Source organism: Passer montanus, unplaced genomic scaffold (assembly GCF_014805655.1).
Source record: "Passer montanus isolate IOZ18808 unplaced genomic scaffold, ASM1480565v1 scaffold7, whole genome shotgun sequence".
In the NCBI taxonomy this organism is placed as follows: Eukaryota; Metazoa; Chordata; class Aves; order Passeriformes; family Passeridae; genus Passer; species Passer montanus.
This window is the reverse complement of record NW_024372147.1, coordinates 14,498,681-14,522,488: the sequence shown is the minus strand read 5'-3', so window position 1 is coordinate 14,522,488 and position 23,808 is coordinate 14,498,681. Positions and strand designations below refer to the sequence as shown.

At 40.1% G+C, this 23,808-nt stretch overlaps 1 protein-coding gene across 2 annotated transcripts in view; it reads right to left on the bottom strand.

Moving 5' to 3' along the window:
• TNPO1 (transportin 1) overlaps window positions 1–23,808 on the bottom strand; it is a 69,694-nt gene that overhangs the window by 36,666 nt on the left and 9,220 nt on the right. The window contains exons 2-4 of one of the 2 annotated variants that reach the window (XM_039729733.1): window positions 16,112–16,295; window positions 15,823–15,936; window positions 13,137–13,212 (exon numbers count right to left, since the gene is read on the bottom strand). In XM_039729733.1, the coding sequence (XP_039585667.1) occupies window positions 13,137–13,212; window positions 15,823–15,927 (181 nt within the window). In that variant the 5' untranslated portion in view covers window positions 15,928–15,936; window positions 16,112–16,295. Of the gene's footprint in view, window positions 1–13,136; window positions 13,213–15,822; window positions 15,937–16,111; window positions 16,801–23,808 lie in introns of those variants that run through there. The other variant, XM_039729734.1, reaches the window with a different exon arrangement.

The following is a 23,808-nucleotide window of genomic DNA, read 5'->3' as shown; positions in this document are numbered from 1 at the left end:
TTGTCTCCTTTTGTCTCAGTCAGCCTGAAGTACAGAGTTAACAAGAACATATAGTACAAGAAAAAGAAGGAATGTGAAGTAGACCGCTGGCATTTAGTATCATCTTTGGTGCCAAATCAGTTAATCAGTTGAAGACTCCTCTCTCACACTGCCTCACTTTAAAATGAAACCACATAACAATTATAATTTGTTTCTCAGTAAATTTTCAGTTCAAAGATTCTCATAATAGTTCCAAATTTTATTAACAGACAGAGCAAATAGATGCATAGCCATTTTACACAAATTATTTTAGGGTTACTGCAGTGCTTAAGAACCAAAGTACGTCCTCAAACAGCCACATTTCCTCTACTGAGGGTTTCTATGACAAAGGGTGCATATGTGGAAACAACAAGCTTTTTAGAGCCCACCTGCAAGCCCAGGTAAGCATGTGCTTCACCTTGCCTTTTAGAATCATTGAATGATTTGGGCTGGAAGATACATGAAAAGGTTCTCTTATCCAACATCCTCACCATGGACAACAACATCTTCAATTAAATCAAGTTGCTCATGGCCCCATCCAATCTCACTTGGGATGTTTAAAGGAATGAGGCACTCACTACTTTCTAGGCAACCTGTTCCAGTGTTCTACCACCCGCACTGTAAAAACTTCTTCCGTACACGTAATCTAAACCATCCTTCTTTCTTAAAATCATTACACCTTTTCCTATCACAATAGGCCTGGCTTAGAAGTTTGCCCCTGTCTTCCCTATAGGCCTTCTTTCAGGTATTGAAAAGCTGCAATAACATCTCCTCAAAGCCTTACTTTTTGCATTCTGGATCACACCAGCTCTCTCAGCCTCTCCTTATTGCACAGGTGTCCCAACCCCCTACTGTGGTCTACTCTAGACCTGTTCCACATCTTTCCTGTGCTGTGCCTCTACTTCCACTGTCTCTGCATTTCCTTCCTGCCCTTTAGTCTGACAAGCAGGTCAAACATAACTTGCTAGGATTGCTAAAAGAACTGAGTGACTGGGATGAGAACATTTGTCCACTCACAAGCTGTGATATAATGCTGACAATGACTGGTGTCACTGCTGCACATAAAAATTTCTGATGTATTAATAAGACTCATTTAAAAGAGATAAAACCAAAAAATAAAAATCCCATCAGAACTCTGTAATATGGGAAACAGAAAATGAACAAGAACTGTGTAATATGGGAAGCAGAAAATGAACAATTTATTTTGTCCTAATATATAAGAACACAGCACAAAAACAGCTTCACAAGCTTCCTAGCAGAAAAAAAAACCTCCTTTTTTTGATACTGGACTATGCCTTAAGTGTAACATTTCTGACATAAATTAATATGGTTACTATCACGTCAGGAGTGGAGTGATGGTATTTCAAAACATTCAGTGTATGTCAACACATGAATGACCTTGAAATGCAGTGACTAGACTGAAGTTAATCAGTGCTCTCCATTGACTTATGTGAGTCATGGAAAATAATTTAACTCAATTGCCTAAGCTTAGGAATGCCAGTAAGAGACCAAAACAAAGTTGGAAATGCTCTGCTGATACTGAGTTTTGAATATTTATTGAATAAGTTTGCTTCTTAAATGATGGTAAATAAAACTGACCTGTGGACTATATGGGAGAAGTATTGAACTGCTTACCAAAAATAAGCTTGTTGGTTATTACACTTGAGTCTATGTGGCAAGGTTTTGGTAGCAGAGTGGGATCTACGGAAGTGACTTCCCTGAGAAACTTCAAGAAGTGTCCCCCCAGGTTCAACAGAACAAGGGCCAAATGGCTCCAAGATGGACCTGGCTGCTGGCCAAGGCCAAGCGCATCAGTGATGGTGGGAAAACAGCAGAGGAGGAGGTGCCCACCTCTTCACTCTCAAGACCAGACTTGAGGAAATGGCACGGTTTAGGATGGATATCAGGAAAAGGATTTTCACCAATAGGGTGGCTGAGTACTGGAAGAGGCTCCCCAGGGAAGTGGTCACAGCACCAAGCATGACAGAGTTCAAGAAGCATTTGGTTAACAGTTTCAGGCACATGGTGTGACTCTTGGGGTGTCCTGTGCAGGGCTGGCTAGACTCAATGATCCTGATTGGTCCATTCCAATTCAGCATATTCTATGATTCTCTGAATCAAGAAAGGAAAAAAATTACTATGCAAGAACAACTGTAGCCAGAGTAGAGAGAAGTATTAGAATAAGTAAGAGAAACAGCCCTGCAGACATTAAGGTAACTGAAAGAGAGGCAGGAGATGCAGCCCATGGAGGTTCGTGTTGGAGGAGATATCCATGTGCAGCCAATGCAGGTGCCCAAAGGAGGCTGTGACCCTATGGGAAACCTGTACTGGAGCAGTCTGCTGCTGAAGGACTGCACTCCATGAAAGGGATCCACACTGGAGTAGTTTGGCAAGAACTGCAATCTGTTGAAAGGACTCAGGTTATAAAAGCTTGTGGCGGATTTTCTTCTGTGGGAGGGAATCTCTCACTGGAACATGAGGAAAGTATGAGGAGTGCTCTCCCTGAAGAGGATAGAGTGGCAAGAGAGAACATGTGGTGAACTAACAACAGACCTAATTTCCTGTCCCCCTGTATCACTGGTGGAGAAGAGGTAGAGGAAAGTAGGAGTAAAGTTAGGCCCTGGTGGAAGGGAGGTGTTTTTAAGATTTGGCTTTATTTGTTAAAACCCTAATCTGACTTTACTGGTCATAGAGAAAACTATTTCCCCAAGCCTGTGACAGTAATCAGTGAATGATCGCTCCCTGCCCTTATTTCAATCCAGGGACTTTTGTTATATTCTCTCTCCCATGTCCAGATGAGAAGGGGAAATAGAGCAGCTTTGGTAGGGATCTGGCATCCAGCCAGATCAACCCACTACAATTAATTTTGGAAGGTTTTGTATTCTAACTAATAATTACCACATGTCAATCAAAATGTCAAATTCTGTATACCTCTACTGACTTGCAAAACAAAACAAAAGGTTAAAGAACTAATATTCTGGTTTCACCTCTACTTTCAGCTTCTCTATCAATAATCTCCACAACCTGGTTGTCCCAGCACTTTTCCTCTCTCATGAAGTCTCGTGTTGCCTCCTGATTCAGCAGCTAAACAAGTCCCAGAATTCTATCAAGAGCAGAATAATCACTAATAAGAAATTGGGATTTAGCATGATGAGAACATGATTCACTGCAAGGTCCCAAACTATACACCATATGCAGGACAGTGCTGTAGTTTAAGAACATTTCAAAAGTAATGTCATGTCTCTGGCATTTACTTTTTGAGGGTGAGGAGGAAGATGATGTCATGGACTTTTCTGCTTAGTCAAGTGCACAGGAAAAGGAAACTATGACGTTCCCAATGGAACTTGCTTAGACAGCACCTGGCAGTGAATGAATACAGATTTAGAGTCATTAATCTATCTGAAGAAATTGCCTTGTCAAATGAGTAGAGGTTTTGGCACTCTCTGAATATATCAAAGGTGAATCTTTAAAATGTGTGATAATCTGTTATTTGAATAGCTGTTGGTACACAAGGATTACATGAATGAGTAAACCAAGAATGTGTTATCAAAAAGAGTAATTCAGAATCCTATTCAAACTGCTGAGTATTGGAAAACACAAAATACAGGATACAACATTGGTATTGCACAGGGTGCTGCACAGAGGAAATTTTGATTAGTTTTCCTTCTGTCTTTAGGTACAGCTTAACAGAAAGTTGTGTGGTAGCATGCAAATGTAAATGTTCTAAGGCCAGACTGCTTTGTTTTTCTGATACCCTTAACAGCAGCAAAGATTCTTCCCCTAATGAAAGGACTTAATGGAAGGAAAACCTTCTCCTGTTTATTTCCTAAGTCTGTACTCAGTGTGCCTTTTTTTTTTTTTAAATTCCCTTCACTCTGGCTGACTTTTCTAAACAACATCATTAGAATTTAATTAGTAATAATAGGTCATACTCTAGTAAACATCAGAACATAGGTTTGGCACAACTGGAGGTGTTCTTCCTACGCAGCTGTGCATCTGGCTAAAATAGGAAAATAAAGAGCACAGACCTGCTTTTAATTCAATACACTTTCATACATTTAATATTTTATTATTGCTATGATTTTAGGACCTTCGATTTATTTTTTTTTAATCTTGCTACACCAGAGCTCTTACCAGGAAGGTTAAGAGTACCAATGAAAATGAGACTTATCTGAGATGCTTTGCTGGGTGATCATGCTGCTCTTCTGAGCAATTATAAATCCATCTTTAGTCTATTTAGTTTTCAGTTTCCACCTAAAACTTCATCAGTCTTCTTTCTTTATAGGGGAATGAACATGTGAAAAACTGGGAGCTCTTATCATTTTGCAATGTTCAAAGCTCCTGAGACTTGCAGCTTGCCAGTCAGAATTTTCTCTGATCAGCAGTATATCTACAGATTCAGAGAAAAACATCCATCACTTGAAGTTATGTGAATGCTTTTTCCTTGGAGATATCAAACTAAGACTTCCTCCTGTTGAATCTACACCTGCTTGAACTGCCAGTGTGTGACACTTTAGATTAAGCAGACAACTACTGCAGGGCAAAGCAGTTATCAACCGCTACACAGTCTGAGTGCAGACTGCATACATTGTTACCTGGGATTGAGTGCTCCCTTAGCAGATTTGCAGATGACAAAGCTGAGCAGGGCAGCTGAACAGCACAGAACAGGAAGAAGGGATGCCATCCAGAGGGACCTGGACAAGCTTGGGAAATGAGTTCATGAGAATGCCATGAGGTTCAACAAGTCCAAGGGGAGGCGCTGCCCCTAGGTCAGGGCAATCCCAGATACAAGTACAGACTGGGAGAAGAAACCAGTAAGAGCAGCCCTGTGTAGGATGAGTGAAAGCAGCCTTGTGTAGGACTAGAGGATAAAAAACTGGACATGAGCCAACAATGTATGCTTACAGCCCATAAAGCCAACCACATCCTGGGCTGCATCTAAAGCAGTGTGGCCAGCAGGGAGAGGGAGGGGATTCTGCCCCTCTGTGCTGGTGATTCCCCATCTTCAGTGCTGCATCCAGCTCTGTTGTCTCCAGCACAGGAAGGACAACAACTTGTTGGAGCAAGTCCAGAGGAGGGCCAAAAAGATGACCAGAGGGCTGGAACACCTCTCTTGTGAAGGCAGCCTGAGACCTGGGGTTGTAAATCCTGGAGAAGAGAACATTCTGGGGAGACCTCAATTGCTGCCTCTCAGAAGAGCGTGAATTTTTTCACCGACACATAGTGGTAAGACAAAGAAGATTTTTAAACTAGAAGAGGAGAGATTTAGATTAGATGTTAGGAAGAAATTCTTTACTCAGTGGTTGGTGAGGCACAAGAACAGGTTGCCCACAGTAGTGGATGCCTCATCCCTGAAATTTTTCAAGGGTTAGATAGGGCCCTGAGTAATCTGATACAGTGGGTGGCATCCCTGCCCATGGCAGGGGAGTTGAAATGAATATTTACTGTCCCTTTCAACCAAAACTACTGTATCGTTCTTTGATAATTATGTAGCTCTGTCATGGCACAGTTGCTCCTGAATGCCTATTGAAAACAGAAGGCCTGTGCTTCATGGGTGTTCTAAAGAATGCATATTATCTTACTACAGAAGGAGAAGAAATGAGTTTAAAATGTTTTACAAAAGCCGTAGTAATGCTTATCCTATTATTGGTATTAGCACAAAACTGTGGAGTCAAGATGTGCCTTTTCTATGGACAGTAAAGATACTTAATTCTGGAGCTGGTAAAACATACTGTGGATACTATTATTTGTAGTATTAAAAGTATTTTGTTTTTTTTCTTCTAGGTTCCACTCTCTTGTGACATTAAAGGAAAGATGCTTAACTTGTACATGAACAGTGGTAACGAGCACTCCTTTACTAAAACAGATTTGGCATTATAAAAATGGTTCACTATCCAATTCTATCTGGCCCAGGACTGCAAGGCAACACACACACTGAAAAGCTTTATCATCCCAATGCCTCACAGTAAGTATGTTTTCTGAAAATCTAGAAAGAGGTGGTGATATTGCTTCCAAGAAGCCCAAATCAGACACCAGCATACAGCCTTCCAAATAGCAGGCACCTCTGAACTGTGTTGAATCAAATACTGCATGGTGAACAGAATCCCTTTAGAAACACCAGTAACACTTTTGCTTTCTGCAAGAAAACACCCCCTAGGAATGCTCAATACCGGCATTTTAAGCACACTTAGGTTTGATGTAAAAAAACAACCAAACTTAATTAAGTATGAGAGTTTGCTTTTTAAAATAGCATATAAAGAAATACTCATTGCAGCTTGTAAAGAAACATTAAGGAAAGGCTTGAAACAGCTGGTTAAATACCTCCACCTTACCTAAAGATTTATTTTAAGGCAAAACCTGATCTTATCCAAGACTACTTGAACTTCAGACAATGACACAGTAATTCTTTCCTTGTATGGTCTTCAGGAACAAGGAAAGAAATAACAATGGAGATTTCACATTCTTGATTCTGGATGTTCAAAGTAAGAAGCTCCAGGAAAGTGCTCCTGAAGCACTGAATCACACAACAAACCCACTATCATATTCAGTTTCTTTGAAAACTCAAAATAAATAATCTGTTAGGAGAAGATGTTACTTAAACCTGCATTACAAAATCCCTAAAGAATCATGGAAAGGCATAATTAGTGAGCACACTGGGGAAAGCCATGGAATTTTTACTAACCTTACAAAATTAATTATCTGATAATACATATACTAAGTAAGTCTGCCGATGATACTAAACTGGGAGGACTGTTGACTTCTTCAAAGGCAGAAAGGCCCTGCAGAGAGATCTTAATAAACTGGAGGGCTGGACAATCACTAACTGTACGAAGGTCTAGTGAGTGCTGCATTCTGCAGCTGGGGATGGGGCAACCTTCGACGTGTAGACACACTGGGAAATGATGTGTTGGAAAGCAGTACCACAGAAAGGGACCTGGGGGTCCAAGTTGATGGCAAGTTGAACACGGTCAGCAGTGCCCTGGCAGCCAGGAGGGCCAGCCGTGTCCTGGGGGGCACCAGGCACAGCATCATCAGGCACAGCATCATTGTCCTGCTCTGAGCTGGGGCAGCCTCACCTTGAGTGCTGGGGGCAGTTCTGGGTGCCACAACAGCCTAATGTAAGACATGGGAGTGTCCAAAGGAGCACCACGAGGATGGTGAAGGGCCTTGAGGGGAAGCTGTATGAGGAGCAGCTGAGGTCACCTGGTCAGTTCAGCCTGGAGGACACTGACGGGGGACCTCATTGCACTCTATATCTTCTTCTTGTGAGGGGAAGAGGAGGGGCAGGCACTGATCTCTGTGGTGGGAGAAGCGACAGGACCCAAGGGAATGGCCTCAATTTGTGTCAGGGAAGATTTAGGTTGGATATTAGGGAAAGGTTCTTCACACAGAGGGTGGCTGACCACTGGAACAGGCTCCCCAGGAAGTGGCCACAGCACCGAGCTTAACAGAGTTCCAGAAGCATTTGGACAATGCTCTCAGGCACATGGTGTAGCTTTTGAGGGTATTTTGTGCAGGGCCAGGAGTTGGACCTGTGACTGTGAATGAGTCTCTTCCCACTCAGGATATTCTATGATTCTACTCTTTCTCTTAAGATATTTAGGCAACTCAACTATTATATTTATGCACTCATTAATCTAAGTTAGTCTTCTCAGAATTCTTCATGTATCTGAACTTCAGAGAAGAAAATGCTTTGCTGTTGTTAAGTAGGGCACTATATAGGGTATGCAGCATTTTAAACCGCAAAGGCAGATTATTCTGACTTGATTTCTGAATGGTAATGCAATCAGTTTCACGGCTTGACAATTATTTTTGTATATTTAATAGTGATATGTAGGGTGACTGTACTGGGGAAAGTGGTAGGGATGTGGAGCTTCTGTTTTAATTTAACAATTAAAACTCCTGAATCAGTTTTTTGGATTAATCCTTCTCATCAAAGATATCTTCTTGAAATGGGTAACTGTCAAATTTATATGTAATCTCACATCACAGTCTTTTTCTTGCTCAGCCTCAATTATATTTCAACAGCAACATGCCAAGAAAGATCCTATGGAATGGATTCATGACAACTGCTCTCTGAATCAAGTTTAAATTTCAAGACTCATCAGAAAACATTCACATCGAACCCACATGACCATTTTACATTTCAGTAATATCTGATAAAAAGCTGTTTTGAATTATATGTGCAAAACTAGATTAATTATTAGTGTCATTATTACCAGAACATAAATTACTATCTGTGAAAAGCACTGTTGAAACAAAAACTTGGAGGGGGAGGGAGGGGAGAGAGAAGGGACAGGACCTGTCTCCATGGTATTGTTCCAGATCAAAGTAAAGTACTCTGAATGACAAGATTATCACATGAACAAGACCAAGAACTGCCAGAGACCATGTTCTTCTATCTTCAACTTTATGTAAACCACATAAATCTGAAGTATTTTGGAAATAAGCTCAAAAGACCATCCTTAAAGCCTGTAACAAAAACAGTACTAAAGCAGCATTCTCAGTTTCAGCTCATTCACCTTCAGAGTAAAAGATCATATTAGGGACTCTGATCCTTGACTGCAATAGCCTTACACCACTGGCTATGATCAATCAATCCATGCAGATAACACTCCGCAGAAAATAAATAGTACAGTTCCCATGTTTGGATGGGGTGAAAAGTCAGTCACTAAAACACCTTCACAAGATCACAGTTGTGTAATTGCAACAGAATAGACAACTGCAGTTTTACTAGCTAGCAGAAAGTATCAGGACCATCATGCATTTCTCTCTATATTTTCCCATTAGCGTTAAGTACCTGATGAAAGCCCAGCAGGACAAGGGGGCAAGGTGAATGCAGAACTTTACTGAAATAATGTAAAACTAAACATGTCCCATTAAATAACAATGGACATCATCTTTTCATAATTTAGTGCAAGTCACATCCATCTCCCATTCACAAAGTTCAGGATGCTGTCTGAAATAAAAGTGTGGTGTAATTCTGGACTGAAATTAAGCAGAAAACACCAGGAAATTGATGTAGTTGTCCTACAACAGGACAATGCAAATTAAGAAGAGTGCTATTTCTATTTCAGAGTAGAAGGAGAAAGAAATATCTTACAAACCTTGATTTACAAAAGGCATAAACAAATCAAGTTTTCACACAGGCAACTTTGGAAATTTCATCATTGCAGTCAACAAGGTCTGAAACAAACTCAGTACTTCTGCTTGCAGTATGAATTGTCCAAATTATGACATCTAGAAGTTCTGACCTGCCTCAGGCTTCATATATCTTGACAAAGATATATGTGTCTCAACACACCTTAGGCAGAGACTAGAATGGGCCTCATCAAGACAGCAAAGAGGCTGAAATTAGAAAAATACATTCTTATACTTTCCTTCAAAGAAACATACCTGGACTAGGGATGCAATAATGCAACCAAAGAAAGGGGGATATAGATACATGTCTTGGATCAAAGAAGGGAAGCTGCAGTTTAATGACAAAAGCAACAAGCAGAACTGATGCTTCCATGGAGCACTGGACTGTTTCAGTCAAACACACAAAAAACCAGAAAATTACCTCAGAAGCAGAAGCAACATGCACACAACACTCCAGAAAACAAATTACTAACAGAATATAGAAGACTAGAGGATTCTGAACTCACCTCAGGGGACAGCGGAAGAACAAAACTACAAACCCAATACTAAGGACAGGGCAGTGTCACTACATTATCTGTGAGGTTTTTTACCTTCCAGTCCAAGAAGGAGCAACTACACTAACAGTGCCTACAAGTAATATCTTCATTTAAAGATAAATTAGCAAAACAACTCTTTTTTCATTCAGACTCCATCTTACCTACCTAAGGAAGATCTCTAAGCCCCATACTTCATGGGAAGAGATCTACAGATACATACACTCTAGAGACCTATACATATATACACATTCATACATACACTCTAGAAATCTGTATGTTAAATTTTAATGGCTTTGGATCTTATTTTATTTCATCAGCCTGCCTACTGTCTAACTGAATGCTGTTTCCTTAACAAGGTTTTTACTGTGGTATTTTTAACACTGGGGTTCATTCAGATTCCCAACTCTACCTTTATTTTAAAATTAATGTGCATTTCTAATCAAAACAAACAAACAAACCCTCAACAAAAACTAAAAAGTCCCAAACAAACAAAAAACCAAACAAAACCCCACAAACAAATAAAAGCAAAACAAGTAAGAAAAAAAACGCCCATTGACCAAAACCAAAAAAACCAAGAAGAAAGAAATGAAGTACTTAAACCTTGGGCTACATGCTGTAGCAGCAAAGTAGGCCATGTATTTTCACTGATGAAATGGCAGCAAGGCATTCCTGCTTCCAGGAAGACCCAAGCTTAACAAGCTTGGACAGAGCCCAAAAAAATTTAGAAACAAAACCAAGAAAACCCCTGTTTACATGTAGGATTATCACAATAGGTCTTAAACCAGTAAGTCATAAGCATTCAGAAACAGAAGCCTGATGGAACTAAGACTAGAGGAAAAGAAGGTAACAGTTTTTTTCAACTGAATAGTAACAGTGCTAAAACAAAGCAAATTTCCTCCACATAAGGTTTACCTTAGTATCTTAACGGCAGGGCTCAGTGAAAGCCAGTTTTGTAAATGAAGGGTTGTAGTTTTCTTGCAAAATTAATTGTCCACAGAGGTGTAAGACTTAGGTCAAAGACAAAGTGGTGCAATCTTCACTGCAGTAGAATGATACTATTTAACACACATTTCAACTCACCAAATTACAGAATTCCCACATTCAAGAGCTGTCACCTAAATGTATCCTTAAGTACCATTTTCTCAGCAGAAGTTTCAACAGTAGCAAAAACAGAATCAAAGCTCAGTTCCGTCTGCTACCAACCCAAGATCTTTTCTCGTGGACTATGAAAACACCTAAATTTTAATTGAAAAAGCTGTCAAATATGTTATAAACCTATTTTCATTGCTCCTTCTGCTGGAATAGTATGGACACAATAAAAGCATAAACTTCTAACAGTACGAATATCCATGCTTTGGTCTACGGCAAGGCTGTAGAAACAGACAGCTAACATAATCCGCTTCTAGAGGGAAGAAACCAGAATGCTTTCTCAGTCATCCTGAAGTCAGGTATCTACTGAGATGAGTCTGTCTAACTATTGTAGCTGCTGACCAGCAGTTTTAACAGTGTCATTACCTTACTTGAGCATGAGGGAAGGTGAAGAGCTGTTGGTTGGATTCAAAGCAAATCCAATCAACAGTCTCCTGCCATTCTTCATTAGTCCTACCTAAGCAAGGAGACAGAATTAGAATATTTAGAATTTGCCAAACACTATGAAAAATACCAACCAGACTTGGTTATAGTACCTTCAAATTTTGCAAATTTCCAGAAATGGAGATACAAAGGTAAAAAATAGTTGCTTTGGACAAAAGGTTATGACCCTAAAAATGTCATGATGCAGGACAAGAGCAACACCAAAGTAACAGATGTCCTTCAACAGTCTCACAATATACCTGATGTATATGTGAGAGATATCAGTGCAATCTTATCCAAAACACTGCTCCCTGGAAGTTATCTTGCTACTTCTTCCCAGCTTGCTTGGCCCCTCAACCTGCCGCAACCTGCTGTTTTCCCCTCAGATAAAACAGCTTTACACAACCATTTTGGAACAGCTAGCATCTCCTACTCTTTATCAAATTCTACAATGTGATTGAACATAAGGAAGGGAAAAGATGACTACTGAATAACCAAAATAGGTCTGTTAGGAAGGTAGATCTTGACACACCACTAAACACCAAATATCTATGACAATCTAGAACCTCAGGCTCAAATGGTGAATGAAGAAAGTAAAATCAGGAAGTCTCAGAAAACAAATTCATGGACAAAAAAAAAAGTAAAACATCCTTCTTGTCACATCCTTTGTACAGATTCCATATCCCACTACTGGAACTGCTTTGCTTTAAATTTTTCTGGTAATGGTATAAAGGACATCACATCTAAACTGGCACCTTATTCAAAGATACAGTATCCTGGCTGACTCAAGTCTTGAAAATGCTCTAAGACTTCAGAGATTTTACAGATTATTAGGTGACTTCCTAAACAGAACACACAAAACCATTTAGATACACTCTAGCCTTGAAACAGGAAAATATATTTTCACACTCCTCTCAGTTTCCCTCCTCCTGAAGCAAGCTGATGCAACCAAAACAGTACGTAAAATGTAGACAAACACTCTTGACAATTCTTTGAACGTTACAGGGCCACACATAAGTAAAATCTAATTCAAAGGGAAAAAGCAAACATTCACAAACAAGGACTGAAACACCAAATGGCAGAAAAAGCACTAGTAGCAGGACACTACTGGAAAGGAAAAAAAGGAAAAAAAGGAAAAAACCAAGAAAACTACCTGAACAACCAAACACAATTACAAACATATGTAAAGAAGCAGATGTGCTAAAGCAGACCTTGCAACTAATTTTCCTTTATCAAAGACAACTCAAAACAATAGCTGTAGTCCACTGAGAAGACAATCTTTCACACACCCTGACCACAAAGTAATTGGGTGAATTCACCAACCAGTAAAAGCTATACACTATGCCATATACAGTCTGTACTGTAATGTCCAGAGCAATAAAACAACATGATTGATTTCTAACTGTATTTTATGACAATCATATCTTCAGAATGATGATTATGACAGACATCTTTGGATGTAAATATGAAGTCTTCAAAGTATTTAGCAGTCTCATTACTGCAGAGATAATTACCGTAATTGAACTTAGCAGTACGTTTTAGAATGTATATAGTCATGATTCTTCACAGTTATTCCACAACTTTACTGCAGTCCAATAGAGGTATGATGCTCTAACATTCTCAGAAGATTTCACAGACCATTTAGAATGGATTCCATTCTAAGGCTGATACTGCAAGTACCAATAAGTTATCAGATTTTTTTCCCCACAAAGACCACTGAGTGCATAAGTGAATTCCACATGACTACGGACAGCTGAACCAACCAGGAAGCTGACTACAGCTAGCTTTCTATTTCTTTGAAGCGAAATAATACATTTCTTTTTAAAGGCTAAAAAAGGTAAAATAAAAGTCACTATGTCAAGAACTTACCTTCAGACTTCAACTTTGTAAGAACAAAAATCAGGTAGTTGTTGAAATCTGGATACTGATTGAGTTGTTCTAGTTTCTGAAGAGAGAAACTGTTAAGGAAAGTTGAATCTTCACATATAACATTTATAGCTTTCTGGATACAAACACTGTTATATACTGCTGTTATGTACTGTTACTACTGCAGTACAGTTATGTACTGCTACATCAATCAGCTGTGACTATTAAGCTCATGACATACAGAACACGAACAACTTAAAAACAGTTTCTGTAATTTTCACACTGAAGCAATAGCTTTTAGTTATGGGGAAGTCTAAAAAATAATCCATGGACAGACATAAAAATTAACAGATCCTTAAAAATATCTGTAAAGCTGCATCACCGGAACAGGCAGCTGAACATTACCAACAACTGTGTAGTCAAACGGATCAAAAAGTAACAGCAAGAAGAAGAAGAAGAAGAAAAAGAGCATTATTTAACAGCAACAACAGGCAGCTGAACATTACCAACAACTGTGTAGTCAAACGGATCAAAAAGTAACAGCAAGAAGAAGAAGAACAAAAAGAGCATTATTTAACAGCAATTTAATGAGAAAACACTTAATTGGTCTAAGAAATTAAGACTAGTTCTTAGACCAATTTTCTTAGCAACATCTTCACCCACTTAACTTTTCCTTTTTCATTCCATGAAACATATAAATTAAATTGAAAAATATCTGAAACCATACTAATTTATAACTTTACTAACAAAGGGTTTTAGCTAACGTATATTTCCCACTTCATTGTATTTGACACCTGAACACCCAAGTGTGCTAAAACAGCTTCATAAAGTAACAGCACAGCAGAATAAACACACAACTTTTTTGATTTTTCTACAAAAAATTATGGACTAAGTACTGTAAATCTGAAACCATTAATCACAACCCTGCTTGGACATGCATTAAACAGCATCCTAGATGCTGTTTAATGCATGTCCAAGATGCATTAAACAGACATCATGATTCCTTTTGGATGTGTGTGGAACCTTTACACACACACAAAACCTTTTACCTCTAACCTTTACTAGCCAACATCCACACAGCAGGGAGTTTTCACTATCACTTAAAAAGAATTTCAAATATCAGTTGAAAGGACTTTTGTTCAGTCAAGTTCTATACATCATCAAGACAGACAGCATCACTTTTTCTGCCCATCATGCATATATGATAATATAGCTCAATAAACAAACAAGATGCAATTAAATTATTTGAAGCAAAGCTTTAAAGTGTAATTTTACACTAAAGCTACATTATAACCACTGTTCCTATAAACACTTTGATATGTTAAATACTAAAGAGCATCAATTTAAGCTTGGGGCATTATCAGAAGATGACTTCTTTAGATTCTTCTGTTCAGGATTTTTCAAAGAAAGCAATCATATTTAAGAATTTAGAACACAGCTGAAAAAATAAGATGATCAAGATGCACTCTATCTTCACCTTTCAGACCGGAATAAAAGCCTTCCTGATATTCACCATATTTGCTATGAAAGTCTAGAAGTGGAGCAAATTTGGCTTAAAGCTAAACTCTTAATATAAATATATGCAGACACACATATGTTCTTACCTACTTAAATAGATTCTTGCCTTCTATGGAGACCTTAAAGAAAATGCCTTAAATGAAAAGAGATCCAGATAACAAACTCCTCATAGAATTCCAGCACTTCTATAAATTTCATAGCACTTACGGCTAGCGCAAGGAGCAGGAAACAATGGATGAGGCCTTTATGTTTTAAGGCCTATGCTTTTACCAGTCTTAATTTAAAGTTCTGCTTTCTCAATCCTTACTCCTTAAAACCGTGCTATCCATTACTTCTACAATGAAAAGTGACTGGGGAGGGGGGGTGGGGCGCGGGGCGAAGGGGAAGAGGAGGGATGGGGGTGAAAAAAACATCAATCCACAACACCAACACCAAATCAAAGCAGTACAAGAAGCTACATACTGTAGAGCTTCCCATTTTCGTGAATTTGAACAAGCTGAGTTTCAAGATCAAGCTTCCAGACAAATAAAAACATCCTCACGACGCATCAAAATGCGCAGTGTCAGAAGCAGCAGGCCCACGAGGGCGCGCAGGCAGCGGCTCCGCCAGCGGCACTACCCCCACCAGCGACGGCTTTCACCTCGAATCCCGGCGCCAGATTACTTCGAGAAGCCCCAGCTCGCCCCCTCTCTGCCGCGGAGACAGCGGGCACACGGCGCGGGGCACTCCCGGCCCCCTCGGCGGGACCCGCTGGGCCGAGGGCCCCGTTCCCGCCGGGCCGCCCTGGGGGCTGGGCGGGGGAACCCGAAAGAGCGGCGGATATCGGCGGAGACGCGCCAGAGCACAGGCTTTGAAAATAAATAAATAAATTTTTAAAAAGGCCCCCTACGGTCAAACCCAAAGCGGCCCTTGTCTCTGGGCTAGCAACAGGTGCCCGGTGCCCGCCGGGTGAATGCGGCCCCGCGGCCCACAGGCCGCCTCGGCGGTTCAAACGCCGCGCCACGGCGGCCCGCTCCGGCCCGGGCTCGGCCCCCCGCGTTGCGGCGGCTCCCCGGCCGGGCCGAGCNNNCCGCAGCGCCGGCCCCGCCGCCGTGCAGGCCACGCTCCCCCCGCCCGCCCACGGCCGCCCCCGGCCCACTCTCGCGGCCCCGCCAGCCTCGGCCAAGGATACTTGTTGCACGGCTCTCTGCGTGGTGGTGTCCGGGGACTGGGACTCCTTGAGCAGTTGCAGGATCTGCTGGAGCCCCTGCTCGTCAGGCTTCCACTCGTACTCCATCTTGGCTGTCTGGAAAACAGCAGACAACAGGCGGCCGCGGTTGGCGGCGCGGCAGGGCCCGGGCGGGGGCGGGCGGAGATGAAGGAAGGCCGGGCCAGGGAAGGGGCGCGGCAGTGCCCGCTCCGCTCCGGCCCTTGTACCCCCACGCACCCCAGCAGCCGCTGGATAGACGCAGGACACTGACCTGCTCCCGCTGCCTCCGCGCTGAGCAGAGACTGAGTCACGACGAATTTGTGATCCGGCCCGAAGAGCCGCCTCGCGTCCTGCTGGGTCCTAGCGCCGGGCACGGCTCCGCCCGCCCAAGGCCGCCTCGGCGCCGCCGGCGCCGCCGTCCGCCTTTCCTCGGTGCGTCCCACACTGCCAGGAGCCTGCGGGCGACAGAACGCGAGCACCTCAAACCTGGCCGACGGGAAACGGGGAGCCCACGCCGCCCACCCGAGAAGAGAGAGAAAGCTCCAGCGAACGGGACAGGCGAGGAGCAAAGCGGCGCCCCGGGCCCGGCCCAGCCCCCTGGGATAGCGCCCGGCAACGAGCGCGAGGCTCCCGCCCTCCCACGGAAGGGAAGTGCGGGCGCGAAATCAGACCCCGGGGTCAGGAACGTGGTACCTGCTGCACTTCTACGTAATTTGGCTGAATGCTGAACAGATCTCAGAAGTTCCCAATTCCAAGTGTAAAGAGGGAACAGGACGAAGTACGCATGGAAGTAGGGGGAGGTTGGAGCGTGCAAACTCCGAAGAAACTGCTTTGAATACCTACTGTATCTTAAACTTAGCCCCAAAATATATCAGAGGACATCTCGGATTAAAATTGATAATTTAGATACATATGTAAATATGTATAATATGCATGACATATGTAAGTACATAGTTGTTTTTATGTATTATACTAAAAGAAGAATACGTGCTGTTTAAAACTGGTCTAAAGCATGAAAGTGAAAGCCAGTAATTCCCTGATTTTTATAATGTTACTTTTAGTCAGTGTGTGAGCACCTCACTTGACATGAAAACTAGCTTCTGTTGCTTCTGCTGCAGTACAGAACTCAGTTGAAACATTGCAATCTCAGCCGTAACAACTGTTCTGAGGCATTGAGGACAAGGAACAATACTGATTCCTAAGGGTGCATCCCAGATAATATGCTGTATGGCTCTTTGTCTCACCTCCCCAACACTGACTATCTAGTCCAAGGTGCTAAGAAGTGTCCTTAGCTAACTTTATCACCATGGGACACTATTCTTGAAGGAGACAAAATCAGTATTGCAACTACTACTGTAGTTATCACAGGACTTTTTGTGAGACTACAAAAGCTGAGCACCTCTTGGGAGTTTGCAGCACCTAAACAAGATGCTGCCAAGTAAGGTAGGTACATAAAGACATCCACTACTTAGTATGAAAGAGCAGGCACAAGATTTACATGAGATTTTTCTGATCAGGGTGAATCTCCACTCATTTTCTTCCAGTACAGATGTTAATGGCTCCCACTGTATGGGCGGGAGAGATCTTCCTGGGATGCATAGATGAAACAGATGAAAGCTGAAGTCCAACAAATCAGGGAAGAGCTAATGTGGGCCTCATTCACCTAACTGTGCCTTAGTAGTAAGGTTGTAGAAACTAGATTTTTCTTTGAGATTTCTGTCCTACATCTGTCAAGTTTGTTTGAACTTGATCAGAGCTTCAAAAGTTACTATTCAGAAATGTTGACGCAAGGATTATATCTGTCCAATATTACCTGGAAATCAAGCGTGTTAAAGAAGAAAAACATTAAAGATGGGAAACAAGGGAAAGAAAGGAAAATTGAGAGACAGAATAGGAAAGAGCAGATAGAGAAACATGGCATGGATACATTAGTAAAAAGAATTTAAGTTTCCTTTCCAAGAATATAACTAGAATTCAATCCTGGTAAGAATTTCCACTTCTGCAGTGGAAAAGAAAAAAGCTTACAAACAAGTATGACTGGGAGCCTCTTCAGAAGACCTCTAGTGGAGCCGTCTAAGTGCTTTTCATTATCATCCTCCAAGACAGGTTAGAATAATTTATGAGACATTACCAAGATGAGAAGGTATTCTGCAAGACAAGGTGTCTCCTTCAGCTTCTGTATATGAAATCTGTACGAAACCTGAGGAGGAACCTATCTCTAGTCCTCCAGATTATGTAAGGAAGCAGAAATCAAAATAATTTCACTGACACAAGGAGAAAACCTTCACGTTGAAAGCATTACAGAAAAAAAAAAAGAGAAAATGTTTTTTTTTTTCTGTATTGCATTTATATATCTGTATGCTATGCCTTTTTTGTTTTCTGCTACCTGTTTTCCCCAAGCAAGAATCTTCTTGTACAGAAAGGAAATCAGAATAAATGTTAAATAAAACACCCAAGTCATGAATGCTACCCTCCAAAACACAGTCTGGTTCATCCCACTTGATCAGCAAAATGCAGCAGAACTAAATTTGACACACTTCATCTATATAATTTAAGATTACAGAAATACTCTGAAGAGAGAAGCCTTATAAATGCTGAGGAATATTTGATTTCTCTGTTATCCAGACTTCAGATGTCATGCACTAGCCATAATCCACTATTATCACAATGTGTAATATTGAAAACAAACACAACACTTACATGCCCAAACACGTATATCTTAAAGATATTTCTCTTTTCACAGACCTTGCAATTTTCTACTAAAGTGTCCACAAAAAGCCTATAAAATTTTTTTCTTCTGTTTTCTTGACTTCTTCCATTTCCCTCCCAGAATTCCCCATTAAGGCTGAAATGACATGTGCCTGGCATACAAGAAAACGAAATAAATGGCTACAATATGTACTGCTGCTAAATGTTTCAAAATCCAGGTTTTTTTAGAGTAGTAGCTATGAATGTATGAAACTGGCTTCTTCCCAATGTGATTAACACAACTTTTTTTTCTCCAAAGTGTCCTTACCATTACATCGGAGTGCATTTGGTGCTAGGTCTTTTAACCTCTCCTGTTGCTTTTCATTACATTATAAGCAGATGCCTACAGGAACTTGGATTAGAATCTGACACTCAAAACTCTGTATGTGTTTCTGACACCCAAAACACATACAGACAGAACAAATAGGAGATTCATAATAGAATACTCACCCCATCCCTCCATAGTCTCAGTGTACTTACAGAAGAAACAGGAAACTGCTGCAAATCCCTCCCAACAATCAGCCAGAAAAGAGACTGAGATCTGCAGTGCTAGGAAGAAGTCCCATCCCTCGAATGCCATAGATTCCAAGCTGTACCTTTGGAAACTACACCTTTTCATTACCAGTGGTTTTGAAATTGGTTTCAAGTAATTATTCGCTAATAAAAATTAATTCTCAAAATAGTCCTCATTTCAGACAGTCTCAGCAACTTAACCCTTTAGAAAAAAAATCCCATTCTTTAGTTTTATTCCATTGGTAATATTGGAATTTTTAAAAAATTTTTGAGAGAATCTAATAGCATTCTTCTTGCCATAAAATTCAGACACTGTACTGGTATTTAATAATGGTACTCAATCATTCAATCAATTTCTAAAATCCAGCCTTCTGAATTTCCCCACAAACTGCTTACAGTGTTTTTCTGCAAAGGATGGTATGCACAGAGGAAATAACACATATTCCATAACAGCTTTCTGTGTAAACCCTCTTATGTCAAGCTAAGAGTGATGTAGATTAAGAAAAGCACAAAAATAGCTCTCATAACAGAATAAGTGTGTTTATGTGAAGGAGCTCATGCAGAATAGCTACTGCTATACTATTTGCAATGCTTTGCGCCTGGAGACATGTGCTAAGCTTTCACTTCAAAAGAATACTAGTAGTCCTCAAATGCAACATATCAAATGAGCATCCATTCTAAAACATTTGATGCAGTCTGAGTTCAACTGTATGATACAAGATTAACATTTATTACACAATTAATTTGAATAGTCTTAGGAAGAAGACAGCTTGAGCCTGTGAAGCACCAGAGAGGTTACTAAGGAGAGGCTATGAAGACGTTTAAAAGGATTTTGTGTTCCAGACTGAAATGTCTATGAAATTAATTTTCTACTTTTCCAGGAATGATTGGTAATGATATAAGGATTCTTTTAAACAGAAACAAAGCAAACTTTAGAAAAATATTTTTAAGATGGAGTCTCAACATTAATTTGTGTTGTATAAAAATTGGAGACAGAAGAGGCTATAGGCTTACTGTTTTCTAATGCAGCACTAACCAATTCCACTATTGCAGTGTAATTCTGTTGAAGATAAAACTTTGTGGTTAAGACTGGCACAAAGGGTATGAACTTGCCAAATGGAGTGGAATCTCTTCCTGGTAACTAATGTTGCAAAACCCCCTGATTTTTAAGAGCTCTTCAATGTCACAATGGATGACAAAACACCAAGAGGAAAACCGCCTAGCAGAAGATTAACCAAATTCAACATGATGCATCATATAATCATAAGCCTTGGTCTAAAGAAAAAAGTTGTGTAAAATGAACCAAACTAAGAATGTGCTTCATTGGTAGGGTTAAGACTATCTTAAAAAATAACTTTTTTCATATCTATAGACAGAATTTCTTTACCTCTGAGGTGCAATTTGACAACAATATTCAAGGCAGCAAATATCTGGGCTTTGAGGTAATGTAACTTCAGATTTGTGTACCGTTAACTTTGTTTCCTACTGTTATTCATTCTCTCTGGTCAGTAGGTCTAGGAGCCAAATAAGCTGAAGAGACTGAGAGAAATGTTAGCTTTCTGACCTCCTGAGATAATTCTATCTAGAGTTCATTTTGTCTTATGTTGTGTATGAAACTAGAAATTCTGTATGTGTACAAACGTTCCCATAGTACAACACCTCGTAATGAAGCTGAACTCAAATTTCCTGGAGCACTGGGATTTCAATATTCAAGGCAAATAAATCTGTAATGTGATTTGCTGTCTGTAGAACATCATCAATTTGATGATAGACTTTTTCTGAGGGTATCTACAGTTACAATAACATATCTGCTTATGAAATCTGTTACACTGTTGCCAGTGTGAAAGGGAAAGCTGTTATGGCTCATTATTGTTGCAGTCACGGTCCATGATTTCATGGCTTCTTTTCTCAAAAGTGAGGAGCAGTATTTCTTTTTGCAGATAATGTCTGTAAAAACCTGCACTATGGAATCCCATCAAACAGATGAAACAGTACTCAAGAAAACTGACAGCCTGTAATTCCACTCTACTGACAGAAGTGCTTTCCCTCTTTATTTAATGAATACCTCTGCTTCTCATGCATCAAAGGAGCATAGAGGAGAGAGCACAGCAATACAGTTTTCATACATATGAAGATACAAAACTATCACACCATTGCAGATAAAATGAATGTCTGGCCTCAGCATGCACTATCATTTCTTTAAGACTTAATTCAAATTAGGATAACACCCATATACAGCACAGGCTTATTACAGGTCAGAACTGAAACCCAAATCTCTTGCTGTTTATGGGTTCAATTAGACACACAACATTTTCAGCTACAAGGACAAAAACCTGCCAAGCTACAAAATCATCACAAGCATTTTGATTTCAAATTCTGCTTTGACAGGATGAGACACCATTCTTATCATTAATGAAATGTCCAGCTGAATGAAGTAGAAGACAGTGCAAAACTGCAAAGATCTAGACTTAAAAGGCCTTCGATCAACTAATCTAGACAAGGACGCACCATCTCTTCAAATGTATCAGTATGAGAGGACAAGACAAAATGACCTTAAGCTGAGACAGGCGAGATTCTGATATTAGAAAAAAAAATTCACTGTGAGGGTGGTCAAGCATTGTAACAGGTTGCCCAAGGAGGTGCTGGAGTCACCATCCCTGGAGGTGTTCAACAGGCATCTGGACCTGGCACTGGGTGATGTAGTTTAGTGGTGACAGTGGTCGTGGATGGTTGGACTGGATGACTTTTTAGGTCCCTTCCAATCTTGATGATTCTATGATTCTATGATAATTTCATTGCCACAGCTAGAGTTACCAAGTGGAAAAATAGTGTATGGCTAATGATTTGGCCCAGTGTAATCACACACATGGATACTAAAATGGCAGTACATGCTTTTAATGCTGGCAGTCAGAAAACAATCTAAAACTCAGTGGAGAGCTGTTTGAGAAAAACATTACCTCATGAAGTTGTGACAAAAAATACCAGATCAATCAGCTGAAATCTTAAATGGTAAAGGGAGTAAGTGGGTGTACAAAGGCTGAAAGGCATCATTCTTGCGAGTCCAGTCTTATTTAAACCTCTACTGTCAAATTTTATGTCTGAAATCCAGCTTTTTGCCTCCTTAAAATTCTTTTAAGCATTATTAGTGTCAAGTGTATATGAACCCTATTCTACTCCCTACTTAAAGTATACAGTAAGATTTCTTTCTCTGAGCTGTATGATGCAAAGCAACTGGTATCTGCTGGAGGATTTTTGCTGAAGTTCAGTTTTTCTAATTAGTAATTCAGGCTTCCCCAAGATGCAGATAAAATCAAAATGATACAGAGCTTTTGAACCTGTTCCTTGTGATAGATCAGAATGCAGACTTTTGGATACATCTGAGGAAACTTGCAGATTTAATTTACAAACGAAATTACAGCTGAAAAAAACCATATACACGGATGGGTATAAGGCCATAAAAAAAGAGATGCAGTCCCTGAAATTCTAGCACTTTCTTTCAGTTATACATTCATTCTTATCTACTAATAGAGATTAATACAAATAAAGACACTAACAGATGCATAATTCCTGTTTTGACTTACTGCATGGCTGAGAAGGTGGTCCCTGCAAATCTTGGACGGCAGGTCATACAGCGAGAGACTCCATGGTGCCTGTTCCTCTCATGAGGCTCAGCCAAGACAGACAGGGCCTGTGCATGAGCCCTGGTGGCACAGGCACAGGATAAACATCTGTTGTTTTTGTTTTACAATAATGTTTGTAGACAAAATCATTCCTGCTACTAAATATAGCAAATGTAAAGGAGATTACACCTCATCATGGGACAGTGTCAAATTTAGGGAAGTTTTTGGCCTTGAAAAGAATGCATTGTTTATTTAAAATAATGTTATTCTATTAAAAAAAACTTAATCTAAGTAAGTGGTGATCTGTTTTTAAGCTAATGTTAAAAAAAATCTGCACCATGATGAACCAAAATACATCCTAGTTCTCCAACTGTTGTCATTATGTAGGTGCTTATAAACCAACCAAGTTTTGTACAAAATATATATAAAGTACTGATATATACCCCATTAAATAGTTCATTAATTTAAATTACTTTTTGTACAACACTATCTTAACGATCATAAAAAATAATAATACATTAGAGGGTAAAAATTAGGAATCTCACTAAATAAGAAAGAGAACTTGTAAAGGTGCTGAAGACCTTTTGCTAGTATGAAGAAGTAACAAATACAATTCAAATGGTATATGTATTTGTAAGTATGTTTTGATGCATAAATGAGGTAAAAACAATCTATTGTGGAAAAGCTAATTAAAACCAAATACAAAAAAATTAAATCTCTTGGCCTTCAAATTTAAATTATTAAAATTAGTTATTTTACACTGTTTAAATCATACCACTGTCTTTTCATAGTATGCACCCACTGTAAAGAAACCAACTGTAAAGAAACCTCAAAATACTGAGAAGTGTCCTCTGGAAAGCCCACCAGGCAAAATTTGAAATTCAGTAGAGGGTTCAAGGCAAAAATGATATTGGGAGCCTTAAGACCTGATTAATCAGGATTAGGTGTTATTTTTACTTCTTGGCAAAATACTTTGCATCGCAGGATACACAGAATTCAGAACCACACACTCATCTACTTTCCTCCCAGTCTTTTTCTGAACACTATGTGTTTCAAAACCTTTATACACGGAACACGCACTAAGACA